The sequence below is a fragment of the Astyanax mexicanus genome, chromosome 18 (assembly GCF_023375975.1).
Source record: "Astyanax mexicanus isolate ESR-SI-001 chromosome 18, AstMex3_surface, whole genome shotgun sequence".
Taxonomy (NCBI): Eukaryota; Metazoa; Chordata; class Actinopteri; order Characiformes; family Acestrorhamphidae; genus Astyanax; species Astyanax mexicanus.
In genome coordinates this window covers 35,355,773-35,380,561 of record NC_064425.1, presented here as the reverse complement: position 1 = coordinate 35,380,561, position 24,789 = coordinate 35,355,773, and the positions used below count along the sequence as shown (strand labels likewise).

The 24,789-nt window shown below is 38.8% G+C and overlaps 1 protein-coding gene across 2 annotated transcripts in view; it reads left to right on the top strand.

The window, feature by feature from the left end:
- The window catches only part of prkd2 (protein kinase D2), a 90,117-nt gene that overhangs the window by 53,984 nt on the left and 11,344 nt on the right, over positions 1 to 24,789 (top strand). Inside the window, exons 3-8 of one of the 2 annotated variants that reach the window (XM_007237660.4) lie at positions 4,972 to 5,103; positions 9,066 to 9,262; positions 14,460 to 14,643; positions 16,433 to 16,504; positions 18,098 to 18,260; positions 21,247 to 21,358. In XM_007237660.4, coding sequence (XP_007237722.2) covers positions 4,972 to 5,103; positions 9,066 to 9,262; positions 14,460 to 14,643; positions 16,433 to 16,504; positions 18,098 to 18,260; positions 21,247 to 21,358 — 860 coding nt within the window. Of the gene's footprint in view, positions 1 to 4,971; positions 5,104 to 9,065; positions 9,263 to 14,459; positions 14,644 to 16,432; positions 16,505 to 18,094; positions 18,261 to 21,246; positions 21,359 to 24,789 lie in introns of both variants that reach the window. The other variant, XM_007237659.4, reaches the window with a different exon arrangement.

Sequence of the window (24,789 nt, the reverse complement as noted above, 5' to 3'; positions counted from 1 at the left end):
AAACCAAACCTAAAAGGGGGGGGGGGGGGGGTCCTCTGGTCAGACAACTTATAAATGTTCATACAGGTTTAATACATTTAGGTGGATAGCCACACAAGCAATGGAATATTTAGAAAATACCTTGTTTGTATAAACTTCTATGTAATCGGTAGTGAAGAGTAACAAGTACATGTATTCCCTCAAATATAACGTTATTTTGTTGTTGGTAAGGAGGGCGACTTTTATATACTTCTGACTTCAATTTCAAAACATTGAATATTTTTGACACCTTTACACTTGGAAAGCGTGCAGTGTAAGAAGAGGAAACAGAATCTTTTACATTTTATTAAAAACAAACACAGAATATGTGTAAAATACTCACACAAAAAGTTATTTTCAGTTATTTCAATCTATTTCTCAGACAGCTTCCACGGCACCCTCTGAACAGTACATCTTGATGTCCAGGAAAGTGTAGCTGTTAAATGTGATAATAAATAATACAATAGAAATACGATAAATTATTTAATCATGTTTAAAGGTCTCATTCCATCATTTTTAAATTAATTTTAAAATGTCTAGTTGTGGTCTCTAGTATGAATGAATGCCATGTGAGTCGTTTTTTGCGAAAAATAACTGCTCAAAAATATAAAGGGAACACTTAAACAACTCAATGCCTCTCCAAGTCAACCACACTTCTGTGAAATCAACCTGTCCAGTTAGGAAGAAACACTGATTGTGAATCAATTTCACCTGCTGTTGTGCAAATGGAACAGGCAGCAGGTAGAAATGAGAGGCAATTAGCAAGACAACCCCTATAAAGGAGTGGTTCTGCAGGTGGAGACCACAGACCTTTTCTCTGTTCTCATCCTTTCTGGCTGAGGTTTTTGTCTTTTTTGCATTTTTTTTTAGTTCTCTTACCATAGAGATAGCATGAGGCGGTGTCAAGAAGCTGTGGCAAGAAGGTTTTCTGTGTCTGTCAGCACAGTGTCCAAAGCATGGAGCAGATACCAGGAGACAGGCCTGTACACCAGGAGACATGAAGGGGGCCGTAGGATGGCAGCAACCCAGCAGCAGGACTGCTACCTCCTCTGTGCAAGGAGAAACAGGAGGAGCAGTGAAAATTGACCTCAAGCAGGCCGCTAATATTCATGTTTTTGTTTAAACTGACAGAAACAGACTCCATGAGGGTGGTATGAGGGCCCGACATCCACAAGTAGGGCTTGTTCTTAGAGCCCAACACTGTGCAGGGTGATTGGCATTTGCCAGAGAACACCCGGATTGGCAGATTCGCCATTGGCGCCCTATGCTCTTCATCTGTACATCTACAACTCATAGAGACCTATAGTAATTCACAAACAACAGGAAAAAATGGATTTTAGTGAAATGAGACCTTTAACTTATTACAAAGCACCTACCTAAATACAGAATTTACCATTTACTCATTACAGCACCAATCCCTGACACACACATTACATTACATTACACTCTAACCAAAACATTAACAATGCCTTCAAAAACATGGCAGTAGCGTTGTGGGATGAAAACAGAATGTAACTATTAACTAGTAACCCCCCAGCAAACTCTGTTCTAGAGTTTTAAAATCATAAACAGGAGTGTTTCTGAAGAACAGCTGCTGTTCTCCTGTACCTGAGTTAGCGTTACCCGAGCTGAGCTAAAGTAGCCGGTTAGTGTTAGATAGCAAAGAGCTGAAAGTGTGAGTAGTTGAGCTAGTGTTACCCGAGCTGAGCTAAAGTAGCTGGTTAGCGTTAGCTAGCAAAGAGCTGACTGCGTGAGTAGTTGAGCTAGCGTTACCCGAGCTGAGCTAAAGTAGCTGGTTACGGTTAGCTAGCACAAAGTTGCCTGTGTGAGTGGCTAAGATGGTGTTGGCCAAGCTAAACTAAAGTAGCTGGTTAGTGTTAGCTAGCAAAGAGCTGACTGCGTGAGTAGGTGAGCTAGCGTTTCCTGAGCTGATCTAAAGTAGCTGGTTAGTGTTAGCTAGCAAAGAGCTGACTGCGTGAGTAGGTGAGCTAGCGTTTCCTGAGCTGATCTAAAGTAGCTGGTTAGTGTTAGCTAGCAAAGAGCTGACTGCGTGAGTAGGTGAGCTAGCGTTTCCTGAGCTGATCTAAAGTAGCTGGTTAGTGTTAGCTAACACAGAGTTGCCCGTGTGAGTAGTTGCGTTAGCGTTAGTCGAACTGAGCTAAATAGCCGATTAATGTTAGCTAGCGCAGAGCTGCCTGTGTGAGTAGTTGAGTTAGTGTTAGTCCAGCTGAGCTAAAGTAGCTAGTTAGTGTTAGCTAGCGCAGAGCTGACTGTGTGAGTAGTTGAGTAATGACAGTAAATGTTAAAAACGTGTTACAGCTGGTTATCACTGACCTGTTTTAGTGTTTACTGTTTTATGCTGTGACTCTCTCAGCTCTTCTCAGTAAGGGCATATAGTTTATTAGTTGGACCAGCTGTGTGTAATAAGCTCCTAACTTATGGCCGGAGTTTGCTGGTGTTGCGCCGAAAACAGTCCCCTGCTAATCTCTGCAGCGGCGCCGGGAGGTGAGTTCACTCCGCTGTAGCATTAGCTTAACGTTTGAATTTTCGTCTTTACGACTCTTAAACAATCTCGTAATTCAGAGGATCCAGTGATGTTCAGGAGTAAAATGTACACAGAATAAAACATACAGGCGTCTGAACAGATTTATTTACCACAGAATGTGACAGAGGCGGGTTTTTGAAAACCCCATTCATTTTCCTCATGGGGAAAAAACGCTTAGACACGGAAGCCGTACGAGGACTGCAGAATGACACACGACTTCAGTGGTCTATGAAGCTGATCTCTCCAGGCTAAAGAGTTGTGTCTGTGTCTGCTGTGTGTCAATAGGAATAGTGGAAAGGACACTAGAGGGAGCTCTAATCGCTTTACTGCAGTACAACTCAAAAGACTGCCCAGAGCCATGCATTGTACGTGTCACTACCCGACCTGAACCCCCTGCCCGATTTGTGCTGCGCATGTGCACTGCAAACTGATCAGGGGCACAGAATGGGTAGACACGGCTGTTACACAAGCAGTTGTGCGCATTCGTCAACAGTTTTTGGCACTGTGAGTTCGCTGCTCAAGCTTAACTTTAGTTTTCTGAATTCTAGATAGACTGATGGGTGTTCAAACTAATTATAATACGAAAATCAAACAAAATAATTTGTTAAAATGTATAAGCCTTATTTTTTAAGAAAAAAAACAAGTCTGTAAACTACTTCACAATTTATTACACCTTCAGAGATAACATTAACATCTACATACTCAAGTGTCAATTTATAATGCTTACCATGAATGAATGAATAAATAAATAAATAGAGCCAGAACACATTTATTTGCCAAGGCCTTATCTAACTTGCAGTTTATCTTTCTGTAATCTAGACTGGGAGATAAAATACAAACATCAACCAGAATTTTTTTTCTTTGTCGTTGAGCAGTTGATATATAAATTTAGTATTACATCAATTTAATATTACAGGCTGTATGATACATTTTAGAAATGTATTTAGTTTACCATTATAACAAACCTGTTTGTGTTATACTCATCCTAGGGGGGTGGTAGTGTGATTTTTGACCATTTGTAGGATTTCTTAAGCTAACAAAGTATCAGAAATAACAGCTACCTGGACCTGGTTTTGGATGTGTCAAACAACTAACACCAGTTACTTCCTCACTTTAATTCTGCATGGTACATTTTTATTAGCAAACTCATACATTTGCCAAAACTCTAGTCTGTGATTCATGTATAGAAATGGGAACCTAATACCATGTCTCTAAATGTGGTCCTGTATCAATATGTTACTAACCATTAAAAATGAGGTACAACACAGTTACCAAAATAGTAATTTATTTTATTCTTAGAGAGAGCATGAGTGCGAACCATCCCCCCAATCCCTCTCAACACACACCCCCACCCTCCACCAACACACACACACCCCAACACACACACATGCTGCATTTCCTTGCGCATTCTTTTGTTGCAGATTAGTGTGAATGCTCCATTTAGAATGTACTCTTTCAGAGCTCTGTAAAACTTAAAATAATTAATTTTAACACCAAGTTGTACAAGCTGTTTGCGACAGTGTGGGCAGACGCACAACTTGGCATTGCCTACCTAATCTGTGGCCTGCTCATTTTGCAGTGCGCATGCATGCACATGCGCAGCACTAATCTTGCAGGGGCCACAAATCGGGTAGTGACAGTGTCCCCAGATATCAGCCAATGGGCGTGGCGAATGGGCAAGGATACTGTCAATCATTTCATGCATCAACCTATCATACAACCGGCCAGCTGATATATCAATCGATTGCTGAGTACCTAAGAAGACCTAAAAATCTGTACTTATTTTCAATACTTGATGTGTGCATGAAACACACATAAATGGGCAAAACTTGGAGAGCACACAGTCAGGTAAAAACACTGCGGAGGTGCTCTGAAACACAGAAATACACACAGTGAGGTAAACATATCAAAGTGGTATAACTCTGACTCTACTTCTAAAGAATAATCCACACATTTCATTCAAATTGGGCTAAAGTCTTTCTCTTTCTCTCTCTACCCTGGAATATCATAATACAGTAAAAAAAGGCTCTAGTTTGCCGCGATTATTCCACACTACACTATTATTACTGTTGCCTTCCAAACATACAGAGAACTACCAGAATTTAAAGAAATAAGTAAAATTATTTTGCCAATCCAATGCTGATTCTATTATTTACATTTAAATAATAATTATTGCTTATTGTGTTTTTTTTTTTTTTTTTTTTTTTTTTACAATTAAGAAATAGGTATCGAAAAAAGTTTAATTTGCTTATCAGTATCAAAGATTTTAAACCATACCCAGCTCTAGTTATGGCTCAAGCTTGAAGAGCATTATTCATGCAGTGTTGATATAAGTGTGTTGCACTGTGTAAACTTATACGGGAAGGGAAATTAAGTGAATTTGACTATTGTCTGCTTGTTTTCTACAGCGGCTGCCACTGTTGAGGATTTCCAGATTCGTCCACATGCTCTAAATGTGCACTCTTACCGCGCCCCTGCCTTTTGTGACCACTGTGGTGAGATGCTGTTCGGTCTGGTGAGACAAGGGCTGAAATGTGATGGTGAGGATATGTCTTCATCTTATTCCTATAGTCTTGTACAGTGAAATTCACAATGTTCAAGTAGTTGAATTTCACACCAGGGCTTCAGACTAACACCATCCTGGGGCCAATAAGAAATGATGCGCTGTAGACTGTCTGCTGGTTGAAATATGACCGAGTTTTCCTATTGCTTAGCATAGTCTGTTTATGAATACAGTCCTGCCTTTCAACATGGAGCCAATCAGCTTGCCGGTAACACCGCAAGAGGAGAAAGTTTGACATGACATAGTGGGGAAAGACCGTAAAGGAAATAATTGTGGTTGGTGGATCCCCATATCAGTCAACTGGAGAGCTTCAAAAGTGGCAACAGTAAAACTGTGTGTGATTATGTCAATAGGCTAGACCCATCACCAGCACTTTCTATAACCTTAGTATGAACACTGCATTTATATTTGATTGTAACCTGTAATACTTACCTGATAACTTTCCTTAGGGGACTCGTGGTCTGCCAGCTCTCTCCTGGGTGATCGAAGGGCACTCATTTCACTAGTGGGGAGGGGGGTGAGACTGCTGCTCCGTAAAACCTGTGCGGGAGAAAAAGGGAAATGTAATTATATGTTGTGTAGATACTTACTGGTAAAGTGTATTATTTTGAATATGAGACATGTCTGTAAATTAGGGCTGTCCCTAACGATTATTTTTTAAACGATTATTCTAACGATTATTTTTTTCGATTAGTCGACTAATCTATTTATTGAGAAACATATTTAAATAACTATTATTTTACGTTTTAAAGCAAACGATAAATTACTATATTTATATATAATAACAACAACCACAACAACAACACAAGCCTACTAAACCAAACCCCACACTTATAATCACTTACATGTACAACACGTTGTTTAGATCTATTACGCTAAAAATGGATAAGCTCCCATACACCACCTCCGTGTGTTGTTTTCTGTGACCGCTAGATTTTGTGACCACTGGCAAGTAGTTCTCAGCAGACCGGTGCACTGGCCGATTCGAAACGTGTTCGTTTCTAATGTTTACCCCGACTGGCCAAAACAGTTAAGTTTAGGGCTGAGGGTAAGGTGTAGGTATAGAAAGCTTCCGTTTTGCCAATGAACGCTCATAACCGTGAGCACTGGTCACAAAATTCCGACGGTGACAGAAAACGGTGTAACACCGCAGCGCCGACGGCTCTAGCTAAAATAACTTAAGGCAGCTAGCTTAGCTAAACACCTGAACTTATGAATAATGCTACTGTTTCTGGAAACTGCGAAATGCCATGCACAAATATAAACCAAAAATGTATAATTTCTGCCTGTGGCAGGTTTAAAACCTTTGGTAGACAGCCTTAAGTCTTTTTAAGGACACCCGCGGAGACCCTGATGTAAACGGTAACTTACTGTGTGACTCTGTTGACATAGTGCTCCTGGATGTTTGCGCTTCAAGTGCTCCTGCATAGCAGTTGTGCTACTGTGATAGACCATCCCCATTTTGCACATATGGCAGAGGACCACATTGTTGCCCTTTTGCGTGAAATGCTCCCAAACTTTAGATGCCCGCTGGCGTTTTTTTGTAGCTGGAGATCGCTCTCCGGAGTCCATGCTCTCCACAGGCACCGCCATGTTTACGACGCGCCGACGCGCGTTATGCAAATCGATGTATTTTCGTAATCGATGACGTCGATTATGTCGACGCGTCGCCCCAGCCCTACTGTAAATAACTGATATCAGTAGTGTGTATAAATTAGTGTTGTTTCTGTATGTTTATATGTTTGTTTTAGTCACCCCCTAGTAATGGTAACCGCTAATTGTTTGGTGGGTGGGGCTACAGTCTTAAAAGGGGAGGCGTGACTAAACTTGAGGCTCCTCTTGGTATTTGAAAATGGCATTGTTAGAGGGAGGTAGGGTTTTTGTGCAGCAGGCCAGGCCCTTTACTGGCTGATGTGAAGTCAGGTAGCCCTCATTACTTTTAAAACTCCTTTCTTTTCATTTTTTGTACAGTTTTTCTTTAACATTTTTTTCTGCGTGCTGAGAACTGAAATAAAATCACTTGGGATTTTGCACTTACCTCGGATGTGTTCGTCTCTCTCTTGTTGGTGGAGCCCGTCTTCCAGTCCTTACACTCCTCCACAAGTAAACCCAACAGCAGCAACATTCACACAGTGCTAACAGCAAAACAGAGCTTTTAATATGAGTAGAGATTGTAATGAATGTAAAATGTTTTGTTGTAGATCTTTCATACTTCTAAGTATATTTTTACTGTGTGAAACTAAATTAATTGTCACTGTTATCATTACTTTCATTACATGTAGTTTGAACAGATCATCCAAAAAACTGATTACATACACAAATACAACAGAAATTAAAAACACAAAATATTGGAGCGTAGTCCTCACCTCCTTCTACAGATGTATGGTGGAGAGTGTCGTGTGCTCCAGGATCAACGTGTGGCATGAAAGCTGCTCTGCTGCAGACAGGAAAGCTCTGCAGAGGGTGGTGACGCTGCACAGAGGATTGTTGGAGTCAGCCTCCCTAGTACCACGGACATGTACACCTCCAGATGCAGGAAAAGGGCCACCTGCATCAGGAAGGATCCCACCCACCCAGCACACGCACTTTTTGTCCTGCTCCCCTCAGGCCGGAGGCTGCGGAACATCAAGTGCAAAACAACCAGACTGAGAAACAGCTTCATTCCAGAAGCTGTAAGACTTTTAAACTCCACCTAACAACACACTGCACTGACACACAAGGACAAATTACTGTTTACAAACACTGTCACCTCAAACCGCACTGAGACACTTTATCTGTTACTGCTCTAATTCCATATCATGCTGCTATAACACACTTGCACTCTGGACTTCATGTTGCTGCTACCTGTCTAGTATCTATTTTGTATGTTCTATTTTTATTGTACTCTTTTATTTTGTTATCTTATTTTATCTATATATCTATTTTAATAACAGCTCTTGGGTGTAAACTGGATTGTGAGATCACAATTTCATTCCACCTTATGCACCACATGTGATGCGAATGACAATAAAATCTCCTTGAATCCTTGAATTAAAATAAAAATAGCTGCAAGTGGCAATTCGCAGGTTCAAGCACATTGAGTAGAATGATAATCAATTCTGAAAACTGGTTGGCTAGTCACGGCCATATTTTTTTTTAGGTTGGGTTTCTTGACTCAATTTCACATGCCGTATATTAATGTCACATTTAAATCTATTAAAGTGAAGCATGATTGGGTTTGCCAAAAGCGTTTTTGGTTGTTTTGTCCACTTATGATCCATTTGCTTCTTTCCAACCAGTTTTGAGATCAAACTTTTCAAACAATGCAATAAGCAATGGATTTCCCAGTGTATAGTGATGCCTATTGATGCTGCATCAGCAGCAGTTGAAAAAGAGTCTCACATTTGTCAAAGGAGGTATGTGCTTGTCCTCATCTTCCTAGTGTTGGGAACATTACTAATAATGGGATAAATGAGATTAAGTAATTAATATTCCAATTAAACAAGAAAATGGGATAAAAGTTTAAGTAAATGATGTAAAAAAATAGAAATGCAAAGTATCTAAGACATGTAGACACAGTTTTATTCATGCTCTATTTGTTACTTTAAGACCAGTTTTAAGATTATTGGATATAAATGAAAGAACCAGTTCAGTCGTTTTTAATGCAATTGAATGCAATAAACAATGTTTCATCATTATTAGACAATTAGAATCTTTTGCCTGCTAATTAAATAATTTAATCTAAACATTTTTAATGTGGTTTTAACACTGTGGATTTTGCTGTGTGCTTTTCGTTTCATTATCCATAACCATTAGTTTCTCAACTTAATGAAAATCTGATGGGGTGGATCACTTACTATTTGACAATGCTTAATACTCAGTGATTTTTACTGATTGCAATGCATGATTTTATTAGTGTAAGTATAGTGTTTATTTTTGCTCTCTGTCTCCTTTCATCAGGTTGTGGGCTTAACTATCACAAGCGCTGTGCTTTCAGCATTCCTAATAACTGCACCGGGGCCAGAAAGAGACGACTGTCCACTACATCACTGACCAGCAGCCAGTCTCTTCGCCTGTCCACCTCAGAATCCCTCAGTACTATTAGCTCCAGCACAACCTCGGAGGAAACACAGCTGATTCGCTCCCACACACAGATGGTAGGGCCCACTTATTTACACACATTTATTGTAAATTTAAAGTCTAAATGTGATATTAATAGTGACTTGCCAACGTATTCCAACCACTTTAACTTTTACCAGATTTTGTCACCTTACAAACACAAACCTAAATACATTTATGTCTAAAAGTGTTGGCACCCCTGATTTTTTTTTTCCAGAAAATTAAGTATTTCTCCCAGAAAATTATTGCATTTACACATGTTTTGTTATACACATGTGTATTTCCTTTGTGTGTATTGGAACAACACAACAAAAAAAAAACAGAGGAAATTTGACATAATTTTACAAAAAACTCCAAAAATGGGCCGAACAGAATTATTGGCACCCTCAACGTAATATTTGGTTGCACATCTTTTAAAAAAATAACTGGAATCAGTTGCTTCCTATAACCATCAACAAGCTTCCTCCACCTCTCAACTGGAATTTTGGACCACTCTTCTTTTGCAAACAGCTCCAAGTCTCTCATATTTGAAGGGTGCCTTCTCCTAACAGCAATTTAAAGATCTCTCCACAGGTGTTCAATGGGAATTAGATCTGGACTCAATGCTGGCCACTTTAGAACTCTCCAGCGCTTTGTTTCCATCCATTTCTGGGTGCTTTTTGAAGTATGTTTGGGGTCATTGTCCTGCTGACCCCATGACCTAGGACGCATACCCAGCTTTCTGACACTGGGACCTACATTGTCATACAAAATCTTTTGGTAATCTTCAGATTTCATGATGCCCTGAACACAATCAAGGCACCCAGTTCCAGAGACAGCAAAACAACCCCAAAACATCTTTGAACCTCCACCATATTTGACTGTAGGTACTGTAGTGTGTACTGTGTAGGCCTCATTCTGTTTTCGGTAAACAGTAGACAGCTTTACCAAAAAGCTCTATCTTGGTCTCCTCTGTCCACAAGATTTTTTTCCAGAAGGATTTTGGCTTACTTACATACATTTTGGCAAACTATAGTCTAGCTTTTTTAGCAGTGGGGTCCTCCTGGGTCTCCTGCCATAGCGTTTCATTTCATTCAAATGTCGACGGATAGTTGGAGCTGACACTGATGCACCCTGATCCTGCAGTACAGCTTGAATTTCTTTGGAACTTGATTGGGGCTGCTTATCCACCATCCGGACTATCCTGCGTTGCAACCTTTTATCAAATTTTCTCCTCCGTCCACGTCCAGGGAGGTTAGCTAGGGGTTGTAAACTTCTTGATTATAATGCGCACTGTGGACAAAGGAACATCAAGATCTCTGGAGATGGACTTGTAACCTTGAGATTGTTGATATGTTTCCACAATTTTGGTTCTCAAGTCCTCAGACAGTTCTCTTCTCCTCTTTCTGTTCTCCATGCTTAGTGTGGCTCACACAGACACACAATGCAAAGACTGAGTCAACTTCTCTCCTTTTTATCTGGTTTCAGGTGTGATTTTCTTTATTGCCCACACCTGTTATTATATCACAGATGAGTTTGAATGAACATCATATGCTTGAAACAAAATTATTTACCTCAATTTTGAAAAGGTGCCAATAATTTTGTCTGGTCCATTTTTGGAGTTTTGTATAAAATTATGTCAAATTTGCCTTTTTTTCCTCTGTTTTTTTGTGATGTTCCAATACACACAAAGGATATAAACCTGTGTATAACAAAACCTGTGTAATTGCAATAATGTTCTGGGGGAAATACTTTATTTTCTGGAAAAAATCAGGGGTGCCAACACTTTCGGCCATGACTGTATGTTTTATTGAGATTTTAAGTGATAGAGCAAGTAATGCATGGGTTTCAAATTTTTTATTAAATAATAATATCAAATATATCGATACTTAGTAGAGCCACCTTTCTTTTCAATAACAGCTGCAAATCTTTTGGGTCTTGTCTCTACCGGCTTTGTGCATCTAGAGTCTGAGGCCCTGACTGAAATGGCTTCCTACTTCTTGATTAGTGTTGCACTATATAAGGAGAGACTATTTAGCGCTCTAAGTAATGAAACACGAGTTAGACATTTCCTCATTATAAACATGCGCTTGCGTTGGTTTGATGTGAAGGGCTAAACTAAAAGGGTTTAAAACTCACACAAGCTGAGCTCTGAATTAAAGTTAGTGAAACTCCAAGATGATCATGGAGTAATCTCTGATCGTTACCTTGTGTGAAATCATAATCCTCAAATAACAGTGTCCAGCGGCTTAAAATGTTGCCGTAGTAATATTTAAGGTAAGGTATTTTATTTAAGATCATGTTGGAATAAACCATGATGGCTCGCCGTCCGCTCCGTTTGTTCGGCTGTCTGTTGCATTGAATCTCCTTCCCAGCCTGAAGTCTTTTGCTGCCTCCAACAGGTTTTCTTCCAGTATTGACCTATATTCAGCTCCATCCAACCTCTCATCAGCTTTGACCAGCTTCTCTGTCCCTACTGAAGACAATCATCTCTACAGCATGATGCTGCCACCCCCATGTTTTACAGTGCAGATGGTGTGTTCAGGGTGATTATGTCTCTGCCACACATAGTGCTTTGCATTTAGGCAAAAAGTTCAGTTTTGGTCTCATCTGACCATATCACCTTTTTCCACATGGCTTGTGATAAACTGCAAATGTCTTTCTTTTAACAATGTTTTTCTTGCCGCTCTTACATAAAGGCCAGATTTGTTAAATGCACAAATTATAATTTAATGTGGATTGATTCTCCCACCTGAGCTGTGGATTTAAGCAGCTCCTCCATGGGCCTCTTGGCTGCTTCTCTGACCAGTGCTGCCCTTGCTCGATCTCTCAGTTTGGCTGGACGGCCATGTCTTGGTAGGTTTGCCGGTGTAAAATACTTTCCCATTTTTGGATGATGTATTAAACCGTGCTCCTTGGGATGCTCAAACTTCTTAACAACTTTATCTCTGACCTGTCTGGTGAGTTTCTGGTCTTCATGATGCTTTGTTTAGTAGTGTTCTCTAACAAACCACTGAGCTCTTTTTAAATCAGGTGTATTTAGATTGAGAGTAAATTACACACAACTGGACTCTATTAAATAGTTAAATTACTTCTGAAGGCAGTTGGTTGCACTGATTATATTTAGCGTTTAAGAGTTTCAGGGGGGCAGATTTTTATTTTGAAACCATGTATCGTTTTCATTCCCCTTCACAATTCCCCTTTGTTTTGATTATCACATAAAGTCTGAATAAAATACATTTGTGTTTGTAAGGTGACCATGTGAAATAGTATGCAAATTCCCTCATTGTGGGATAAAAAAATTATCCTCTCTTATTTTATGATAGCAAAATAATGCAATTGCAACTTTTTAAAAAGTAAAGTAACATTTAAAAGTAAATTCAGAAATTATTTTTGGAATATAAAATGTTTAAATATTCCACATAATTAATAAAATAAAACCACTGTTTTTAAATGTTGGCATGACATAACCAGCTCAATCAGATTTGAAAGGACCTCTTTGAAACTTAGAAAGTATCCTGGTTTCACAAATCAAATGATTTTTTACCATATAAAAATAAGGTACAGGTGTAAAAAAGTGTTTGCCCCTTCCTGATTTCCTGATTTTCTGCATGTTTGTCACACTTAAGTGTTTCAGAACATCAAAACAATTTAAATATTCGTCAAAGACAACACAGCTAAACACAAAATGCTATTTTTAAATGAAGGTGTTTATTATTAAGGGAGAAAATCCAAACCTACATGACCCTGTGTGAAAAAGTAATTTCCCCCTTTTTAAAACATACTGTCACTGTCACCTGAGTACACTGTCTCTAGCCACACCTATGGGTTTATTAAATAATATTCTGATGCTTTTTCTGTGCTGCACTACACGGTTTTAACTACAGTCTGCTTACTAAAACAACGTGGGGTATAAATTGGGCTCATAATGACAGTTCATGGGGTGAGCTGGGTCCGATTTTCAAATTGAATAAAGTGCAGTAATATGCAAAGAAATGCTCGCACACTGTGCTGCTGACTGTCTTTTACCTCAGCGCTGAAGCGAAAATAGTCCCTAACAAAGGATTTATAATCTGACTGCGCCTTCACTGGCCCTGATCACGCAGCTGAGAAAGCTTTGTTTAATTTGCACTCAAATCTTCAGCTTCTGCCTTCAGAGCTGATTTGCTGCTGGAAAATTCAGAAAGAATTTTGATTGGTTGCTGCATGGTTGTGGAGAGACATGCCGAGAGAAGTATATAAAAAAAGTCTCCCCCGGATCCTAAGCAGTCCTGACTATCACCCACAGAATACAGTGTCCAATCAATAACCACAAATAAAACAAAGTTTTATCACCAGCGAGACAGATAAAGACCAGAACCAGACAGAGACAGCTTTCTTAACAGGGAATTAACTCAAATTAAAGTGGTCGGGCGGGGCTCTGCTTTAACGCTCTGCTGAGTGTCTTCACGTTGCGCTCAGCAGCCCCTCCCCCAACCATGTGCTGCTTCACTGCGGGAGCGTTTATGCGGGGGCATTCAACACCATGTAAGTTACAGCGGGAGAGCGTTTGTTCGCTCTGTTAATGCGTGCACCGAAATATCGCGGTTCATCCGGATGTATCGAACCGAACGGTCGAACGAGAACTGTTGCATCCCTAGTGTATAGTAAATGTGAAAAGTTTGGACATACTCATTCAATTTCTTAATTTAATTGATTTTCTGCATTGTAACATTTAAACATTGTGGAGTTTGTCCTCCACAATCCCCTGATCTAAACCTGATGAACTTTGGATGAGCTGGAGCTTTACAGCATGAAGGAAAAGCAGCAACTATTGTTCAGCACCTCCAGAAACTTCTTCAAGATGACGAGAAAACTCTCCCTCCTGAAGACACTGAGATTAAAATACCTAGAGTGCAGATCTGTCCTCAAAGATAAATGTGTTACTTAGAAGAATCTAAAGTATAAACACTTTTTTTTGTTCTTGAAATAATTCAGCAGCTCACAAAAAAACAAAAAAACATAAAAGGAAAGAAAACATTAAACGAGAAGAGTCAAACTTTAAACTGGTTGTGCGTGTGTCTGCGTGTGAGTGTGAGAGCAGATCTGAGCAGCCATCTAAAAGTAATGTCTCTGCTTAAATAGGTTTAAGTAAATGCATGAGGTTGGTACAGTTACCAGCCTCATGTTCATTTATAGCAGGATGCTTGTATTTTGTACTTTTTTAACTGCTGTCTTGACTCACTGAACTGCCCATAATTTGTGTTTGCTCTGCAGCCCCGAACCCCCAGTGAAGCACGCCGATTTTACACAGGTCGACCAGTTCACCTGGATAAGATCTTGATGAGTAAAGTGAAGGTGCCGCACACATTTGCAGTTCACTCCTACACTCGACCCACCGTCTGCCAGTACTGCAAGCGGCTGCTCCGGGGTCTGTTCCGCCAGGGCCTGCAGTGTAAAGGTTGGGCTCTTTTTGATAAATGTTTTTATTTATGTATTAATTGCTGTGGCTCCATGCACTTTTACTCCACATTTATTTGGCACCATGGAAATTAAATTTAACATAACATTCAATTCTTTGTAACCTGAGATAAAAAATATTACTTGCATATTACTTTTTCATTGATTTTACAAAAGAAAAAACAGTTTTTCTGCATTGAAATCCCATAATTATTTTTTCCTTTAACCTTTTTCTCTCTGAACCTGAACTTTTGTTTCTTTAGAAAAACAACCCAGTATCGGGAGTGGGATATTACCTGTCTCATCATATTTTGTAATTCTGTAATATTCATTAGCTAATACACATACAAACAGTCTAGTCTAGCACTTCTCCTGCAGCTTTAGCTTACTAAAGTAAGAAAACATCAGACAGTAACAGTGCACACTAAGTGGATAGGAATTTGATTATTATTTGTGGGTCAAATTCTGTTTAATTTGGTAATTATAGACACTTCAAACACACAACAAAAACAGCTTTTTGCTTTTGCATTTAGGGGTAATGGAATTCGTTTTAGGGATGACAGCTACAAGTCCAAAAACTGCAGAACCAACCACATTTAGCTCTTCTGTCACTCCAGCATCATTCCTTAGAAACAAGTTTTATCCTCAGCACTGATGTTGGCAGTGCAGCTGTTAGTTAGTAGAAGCTGTGCTGTGTGATTTTCTGTTACTGATGTAGCTACGCAATTGCTAGCTTAACAAGTGGAATACATATCCAAACCCAAGCAACAGCAATCACTCAATCAGAGTCATTCTCATCTAAACACTAATAATTGAGGTTTTACTTTATTTTAACTGCTCCTTTATGCACTCTAAACATTATAAACTATTATAATACTGTATATATCTTACAACACTACACCAGTTTATTATAACTGCTCCTTTATTCACTCTAAACATTATAAACTATTATAATACTGTATATATCTTACAACACTACACCAGTTTATTATAACTGTTCCTTTATTCACTCTAAACATTATAAACTATTATAATACTGTATATCAATATGCGAATAACCCCAATGTCAGCGAAGCCACTTACCCCATGGCAGTGCAAGTAATCTAAAGCCAATGTAACTCTTACCTCAGACTTTATGATTCGGTGCTTGGGCAGTTTCTCCACGCGAAGCCCCAGAGTTCCCTCTATATCATAAATTTTGACCCGAATAGCACCCGCTTTGACCAGTGTGCTGTTGAGTTGAGCTGCCTTGTCAAGCTGTGCTTCCCTAGTACATATTTAAGGTCACGGTAAAACGTAGAATCAACCCGAGATATGAATTAAACCTACAGTTACACAAGATAGCTAATGTTAATTAGCTCTTTGAACAGAGCTGTAAGCTCCACCATAGCTATAGCTCCTAATGCTGTAGGCTGGGTTCAGCGCTGCCTCTTTAATGAACTCATATTTCTAAAGCTTTTCTTTTACTAGCTACTACAGACAGTGGAGGCTGAGAAACAGTTTCATATGCAGCATGCATATAGAACTCAGAGACATATAGTAATTCACAAAGAACAGGAAAAAAGAATTTTAGCACAATGAGATCTTACAATTGTTGAATTTAATTTCCCTATACCTGCAGATATCATGCAATACTATTGCAATGTATTGACCTGTCATTAAGATTATTCATTGTTTTATATGATATATGTTACATTTATTTTAGTATTTTTCCTCAACAGCATACTGCATGTGATATTTTATGCTGTATTTTAAGAGTAACTGGTCTCTTCTGTGTTTTCCACCTTCAGACTGCAAATTCAACTGTCACAAACGCTGTGTGTACAAAGTGCCTCATGACTGTCTCGGGGAAACTATTGGAGGTAATGGAAGATTTGTGAACTTTTTTATCTTTTTAAACCCATTTCAAATTAAATACAAAAAAACAATAGTTTAATGTACACTCCTGGTCAAAAGGTTTAGAATACTTTTTTTTGTTTATTTTTGGCATTTCAGCTTTGAAATTAACAAACGTTAGCAGTAAACTGTCAGAGAAACAACAACTTACAGCTCATCTGTGGAAATGAAAATAAACTTCATAAATGAATGTTAAAAATGTAAATTAACTAACTTTTTTATATTCTTTTATTGAGGGAGTGAGAAAAGAGGTTAGAAACAAAAAGAAAACAGGCTGGCAGAGAAAGAAGACAAATCCAATGAGTGAAAAAAGATAACATTAACAATATCTAGTATAAAAGCACAGGAATAATAGACAAAACAAATGTATAAAATTAAATAAAGGGACCCAGCACAAATTTAGTATTTATTTGATATTTTAAAAATCTCAACAACAGGGAAGAGGGAAGATTGAATTCAGATGTTAACTGAGCAAAGCTGCAAAAAATCTCATCTTTATAAAAAATGTGAAAAAATGTAATACCTCTGCTATGCCAGGTAAGAAAAGCAGGGTCACTCAATGCGGGTCAAAATAAAAGTTTATTTAATAGAGACAATAATATAGAAGGCCAAACAAATTTAAAGTGGTGCCTAAATTGAGTCCAGATATGAAGGGAGGAGATAATGATGAGATGATGAGTCTTCTGAATGTGGGCTGACCAGTAATAAACTCCATCAAATCTAAATCTCTGTAACAAAGATTTCCTCACACTAGGAGCCATTCTGTACCATATGTAAGTAAGTTGTCTGCATACAAAGAGAATTTCAGTTCCATACTAGATCGAGAAATTCCACAAAAAGATGAAAGAGATTTCAGTGCAATGGAGCGGGGTTCAATCGCAAGAGCGAACAGCAAGGGGTACAGCGGGCACCCCTGCCTCGTACCGTGTAACAATGGAAAATATGTAGAACGGACCTGATTGGTTTGAATTCTAGCCATAGGGGAAGAATATAGCAATTGAATCCAAAAAATTTTATATGCGCAAAACTTCAAATAGATAACCCCACTCAACATAATCAAATGCTTTCTCAGCATCTAACAAGATTCTCACTTCCGGAAAAGAGAAGGAATGATCCGTAAAAATAGTATATAAGAGGGTGCGGAATTAAAAAAACAGGTGCCGACCTTTAATAAAGCTGTTTTGTTCATGAAAGATTATTTAAGTAATAACAGGAAGAAATTTTTTTTTTAATTCCGGGAAAGCCGTCAGGACCAGGTGCTTTTTTAGTTTGCGTAGAATTACAAAGCCTTTGTCTGTAGTAAAGCAGCGCTGAAACAGATGGTGTTACTGCTCTTACTCTCTACTGCAGCATTTACACACACACACACACAAACAGCACATTCACACTTTCATCATAATAACTAGAAAAAGACACCGAAAACTCTGTACCAAGTCTTTTCTTTAAAGAAATTACAGGTAAAGTCAGAGAGCGGTGAGTACTGTATCTACACCTTTAGCAGTGAAGAGAAGAATTAGAGTGGTGAAGTGCAGTAATCTGTGATTTAAATTTTTTAGCAGATGTTTTAAGTCCAAATGCAGACCCAGAGGTGCCGATGGACTACAGCAGTGAGTACACTGACTCTGAGAAGTCCTCGCTGATGGACGACTCTGACGAGACCTGCAGCATCCCCGGCTCCTTTTCTCCTGACAACAGCCCCGATGGAGCCAGTGGAGACCAGAGGTCAGTTAGTCATTTACTAGGTTTGGGTTTAAAAAATAGATTTTCAGTTAAATCAATCATCATTTAAATGATCTAATAAAGATTTATTTAACCCCCAGATCGATCTTTAAAATAAGACTTTTTTTCCCCGGTGTCAATAAATTCCAACCTTTTCAATCTCATTTCTGAGACTGAAGTGTGAAAGTGTGTGAGAATCACAACCATGTGTATGTTGTAATACACTTGTTGTGTTATGGACTCTCCTGGGTTGGACTGGGCGATTTGAATAAAAACTAATATCTTATTTTTTAGCTGAATGGCGATATACAATAAATATCTCTAGATATTATTTTTATCCATTAAGGTAATAACAGAAACACACTTCTGAGACAAAATTACATGTTCCAGATTTCACACAGGCACTTTTATCATTCAGTGCCATATCCTGTATATTACAGTAGCCTAGTAGTTCTAGTAGGGCTGGGCGATATGGAAAAAAAATCTTATCAAGATATAGATATATCAGCCGATATCGATATGTATCACGATATAAATCAAATCACTTTCTGTTACATTTAAAGGTTTCTTTTTACTCATAAGTGACAGAATAAGGGAGTTATGGCCAAAATCTCTAGCAGGCTCAGAGCCTTGTGGACAGACACTAGGATGTTCACAACTTGCCAGGTGGGCACAAGGTGCTCAGACAGCTTTTAAATTAATTTTAAAAGTCATTATACATCCACACAGGTCCACAGACAACTACATAAAGCAAAATACAAGAGTATATCACAGTGTTCATTTTGACAGGTGATTTTAATACCGTTTAGTCTTAGTCTTTTGACTAAAATGTATAATAGTTTTAGTTACATTTTAGTCTATCCGATATTATTAGTCTTAGTCACATTTTAGTCTAGTTTTAGTCTAATACATTTTGGTCATATAAGAAGTATGTATTACATATGTTTTAGTGTTTTTCTATTTTGTATTTGTTGTTATTTTGAGATTATTTACTGCTAATGTTTAATAAAATAGTAGCCTTTACGTTTTGTTGCATTTAAATTATGCTAACATTTAAATATTTTAAAGCAAGTGACCTGTAATGGAGATGGGACAAATAAAGTCAAGTTTCTGAAATGATACAATTCTACTGCAGTACAGATTTATACTAACATTACTGGCTTTCAGTAGACTAGACTTACATTACTTAAAAAGTGTATTTAAAACTCATCCAGTTCAGTAACAGCAATGTTTATCTCCGTTCAAATGCAGCTACACAGATTATATAATCTACTGTATTTAGTACAATATCCAGAACAACAGACTCTCAATCTGTTAAAAACTAAAAACACAGAGACTGAGGAGAATTCTGCCCTCAGGGTTTTCTAACAGAAACAGTGAGGGTTAGGAAAAAACGGAAAGTGCTGCTTCTCTGTGTGTTTATATGCTAACCAATCACGCCGAAGTTAACGTTAATTTACACGGAAAGTGGATTAACATGGCTAACGTGCGTTACCCACTAGTTAATTAGAGTGTAAAAAGCAGTGAAGGAACCTTAGCTAATGATGACATTGCACAGATCTCTTTTACACCGTAAACATCGCTAACTCTGAACCGGAGACGTATCAGACAAGCTAACCTAACCTAACCTAGCAAACAGAGCAGCAGCGTTACCTTCAGAAATCTGAACAAGCTCACCTCTCTAAATATCTTGGTGAGGAGACTCCATGCATCATATTTAGGAGTTGAGTTTTCCACTGTAGAGCAGCTAAACTTATCCTATAAATGATGTTTATGGAGTAAACTGTGTGGATCAGCTGTGTGAGGATCAGAGCGAGGGGCTGGGGGTGGGGACGTTTGGCTGAGCATGCAGTTCAGCGCGCTGCCTGATCTCGTGCTGCGCCTGTTCACAGCGCTACTTAAACGGGAAATAGAAAATAAAGTTTATCGAATCCTATCGTCCGTATTTTCCTTGATAACAGCACTAAGTTCTAGCAGCATTTTATAGCATTAAAGCCTAAAAACAAAGCACACAAAAATACTGTGTGCTCTACGGAAAAGTGCATCTAAAGTGCTTAAATAAGTCAACAAAAAGTGAGTTTGAGTTTTACTTTTTCATTTTCTAGAAATCTGGGTTGTAACGGTGTTGGGCCTAATCTTACACCTGTATGAAGGAGCCGATTGGTCACTTCAGGTTAGAGTGGGTGTGTCTGCTCTATAGATCAGTGTTTAGTTCAGTGATATGACACTTTGATACAGTGTAACATGGAGCTATTCATGTCTAAACTCCTGGATACAAAAGGAAAACATGGCTATATTGTGTCTAATTAGACATTTTCCCTCCTCAGTGTCATTTTAGTTATTATTAGTGTTACAAGGTTTCAGGTTTGGATGGGGAGCAGAGCTGTTAAATTTAGTGTTTTGGGTTCAATTCGCTTATACTGGCCACTAGATATTCAACATGCCAGCTCATAGCAAGACAACGCTCTGAGGTTTTACAGTAGTTTTCCAGGACTGACTCCACTTAGAACAATCCTTGCCAGAATCCACCTAAAAGAAGTTCCATGTGTTCAGCATAATTTACAGAGGTTGGCTTTAAAAAATACACACATGAGTACTGTCAGCATTGCTGCAGAGGTTGAAGAAGTGGGAGGTCAGCATGCAGGGCTCAGACTATACGCTGCATTCTGCATCAACTCTGTCTGCATGGCACTGTCTGAGAAGGGAAGCCTCTTCGGAAAGCCTGTTTACATGTCATGAATATTCATGAAAAAGTGCCGAAATCCCACTTCTCCACCAAATTAGAACAGCCTGAAACAAGAGCACAAAAACCGTCTCACAGGGCATTCACTCATACTAGAGATATAACCTCTATCTGTGAATATGGTTTGAAAGAAGATTAAAAGTCCAGATGTTTACGTATGTTAGACATATGTTTCACAGGGGGTTGTAATTTTTGCACATGATAGTAAATACACTCATTGCCTGTGTTTCACTGACGTTTCTGCAGTGCTAATATCCCCCTGATGAGAGTGGTGCAGTCAGTGAGGCAGACCACACGCCGCTCCAGTACAGCCATTAAAGAAGGATGGATGGTGCATTACAGCAACAAGGATACGCTGGTACACTCTTCACTTGTCCTGCTTTCTCTGCAATAACTGTAGTTATTGTCTTACAATCCATTTTCTCTTAAAATCACTATAAACTATGAGTTAAAAATTTATAACACCCCTATTTTTCCTGCTTATTTTTGACATTTAAGATCTTCAGGTCCTATAATCTCCTATAATCTTACAGAACTGGCTGAACTTACATGCTACAACAGTAAACCAAAAATAGGCATATTGTATATTTGGAGTGGGGGGTTGGTAGGAAACATTTAATTGGTTTGTAGTAATGTAAATAAGCTGAGCTTTGGAAATAGATGTTAAAAAAAGAGAATGTCCTTTGTTTGTAGTAAAGCAGTGCTGGAACAGATGGTGTTACTGCTGTTACTCTCTACTGCAGCATTTACACACACACACACACTTTTATCATAATAACTACAAAAAGAACTCTGCGCCTAGTCAATGTACAAGTTACATAAATTACAGGTGAATCCAGAGAGTGGTCAGTATTAATAAATGATTGAATAAATAAAGGAAGTTACACTTATAAAGCACCTTTCTAGAAACCCAAAGGCACTTTACAATTTACACATTTTACACACAGCACTCACCACACAACTGTGAGAAATGGCAGCCAATAGCACACAGCGCATTCTCAACCAGAGAGTGCCAATCCATATCTGGGCATACATTTTATACACAAACATTCCTATACAATACACATACCTATATTTACAAATACAAATCTATTTAGAGTATAACAGTTTTCTGGGCAATGTAGAGTATCCTATTTTCCTGATCTCTTTTTGGACTGAGGAAACCGGACAAACAAAACCCACACAAACACAGGGAAACTCCACCCAGATAGGGGCTTGAACCCAAAACCTCTGTGTTGGGAGACAAACGTGCTTACCACTAAGCCACTGTGCTGCCCATAGAGTACTGGTTCCTACATCTTCAAAAGACTCTTGGAAAATAAAAAAGACTGGTACAGGAAGAGTCATGTCTGGCCGATACACATGGCAACAGCCTTTAGCTCAGCTTTAAGTTGCACTAGGTTTCAGTTTTAGCAATGAGGAGAAGAATTTGAGGTCTGACAGGTGAAGTGCAGTAATAAAATCATTGCTAAGATGAGACAATTAAGCAGCTTGTCTTGTCATACAGCACTGCTGGACTACTAAACAACTGCGGCGTTCTACTATGTATAATATTCAGGGGTGATAGCGCTCCGGCGCCGCGCCAGATATCCGGTGTAGTGTGGCTCTGTAAAAAAAAAAAAAAAAGCTCCGCGGTACAGTTAAAAAGCTCCGCGCGACAGTAGGTGAGCTCCGCGCGACAGTAGGTGAGCTCCGCGCGACAGTAGGTGAGCTCCGCGCGACAGTAGGTGAGCTCCGCGGTACAGTTAAAAATCTCCGCGGGACAGTAGGTGAGTTCCGCAGTACAGTTAAAAAGCTCCGCGCGGCAGTAGATGAACTCCGCGCGACAGTAGGTGAGCTCCGCGGTACAGTTAAAAATCTCCGCGGGACAGTAGGTGAGTTCCGCAGTACAGTTAAAAAGCTCCGCGCGGCAGTAGATGAACTCCGCGGTACAGTTAAAAAGCTCCGCGCGACAGTAGATGAACTCCGCGGTACAGTTAAAAAGCTCCGCGCGACAGTAGGTGAACTCAACATTACAGTTATAAAGCTCCGCGCGACAGTAGGTGAACTCAACATTACAGTTATAAAGCTCCGCGCGACAGTAGGTGAACTCAGCATTACAGTTATAAAGCTCCGCGCGACAGTAGGTGAGCTCCGCGGTACAGTTAAAAAGCTCCGCGGTACAGTTAAAAAGCTCCGCGCGACAGTAGGTGAACTCAACATTACAGTTATAAAGCTCCGCGCGACAGTAGGTGAACTCCGCGGTACACTTAAAAAGCTCCGCGCGACAGTAGGTGAACTCAACATTACAGTTATAAAGCTTCGCACGACAGTAGGTGAACTCAACATTACAGTTATAAAGCTTCGCACGACAGTAGGTGAACTCCGCGGTACAGTTAAAAAGCATAATTTTTTGTACATAATTATATCTAACGTTCCACTCTTGACCTTGTGGCTGTGTTACATTGATGAGTGTTTTCCAGTTTTAACAATGTCTTCCTTTTAGAAGGGAATTCAGGATTAGTTAACCATGCTAGAAATTAGCCATTCATTATTGTAGCACTGTCACTTTGTTGCAAAAAGATTAAATACAGTAAGGAACCTAAGTTTATTGTTTTAAACAAATGTTCTATTTGTTTAAATTGTCCTTTCATCTTCAACCTTTCAACGGCAAAACATCTGCTTTGTTAATCTAGGAGTAAGTCCGTGTAGAAAGCATTAATATAAATCCTTATAAATGTCAGAAAAATATAGCTAGGAACTAATAGTTACTGTGCACATTTTAAGTATATTTTATTTTATAGTTGCAGCTGGTAAACAGAGGCGTCTCCGCTTTCCGTTGCCGGTCAGCAGGCAGGAGGCTTTCTATTCGCGATGTCTTCAGGATTTGCAAAAATAAAAATAAATGATTTTCAGCGCATCATTCGAGCTTCCACAGCAGTAGAGTTTAGATTATCAGCACAAGCCTGACCCGATTCCCCACCCCAACTCACACATGCGCTCCTCCACTCCGCATTACGCACTTGTCTTGCAGAGCTGTGTGTAGCTAAATAGCCAACAAATCGGAGCCCTCTGAAGTGAGGAGAAACATTACATAAGGTGAGCTAAATTTGGTCCAATGCGAAGCACAGTCAGAGGTATGGAGCTAATTCAAGTTAATTGTTGATAGAAACAACACGTGTGTCGGCTTCGTAGAGTGTGTTAAGCGCAGAGTGCTATAAGCTTAAAATAAAGGCTATAAAATTAGGCTATATGCTTAAAAAAATAGTTTGTTCAGAAAATATTTTATATTCTTAAACATTGTTAATTATATATTTATTAATTATAATAATTATTAATTAATCATAAATAAATTATTAATTATAAGTTATTGGTATTGTTATTTTGGTTTAATGAGTGTGCAGGGCATAGCCGTTTGTTTGTGTTTTTGGACCGGCTATATGCTAAATATTAAAATTTTTATAAAAAGTTTTTTTGTTTATAAAAAAAAAAGTATTTTATATTCTTAAACCATGTTAAATTATATTAGATTAGAGGAAGGTCATTCAGACATCATTTTTGTGGGTCATATTTCTCATTGTTGGTGTTTTAATCTTTTGGAAATCTGTTCTTAATACAATTTATTTTTTTAAATAATAGGTCTTCAACATCATTCTGAACAGATTTTGCTCAGTTTCCTCAGTTTTAATTGGGTCATCGGGTCAGGCTTGGGGAAGGACGTGCATATTCATTCCTCATGTTTACAAAAAAAACACTGCATTTTAATTTTTTATAGTGTTCCAGTTCTTGTATTCTTCCTCTTAGTGCTTC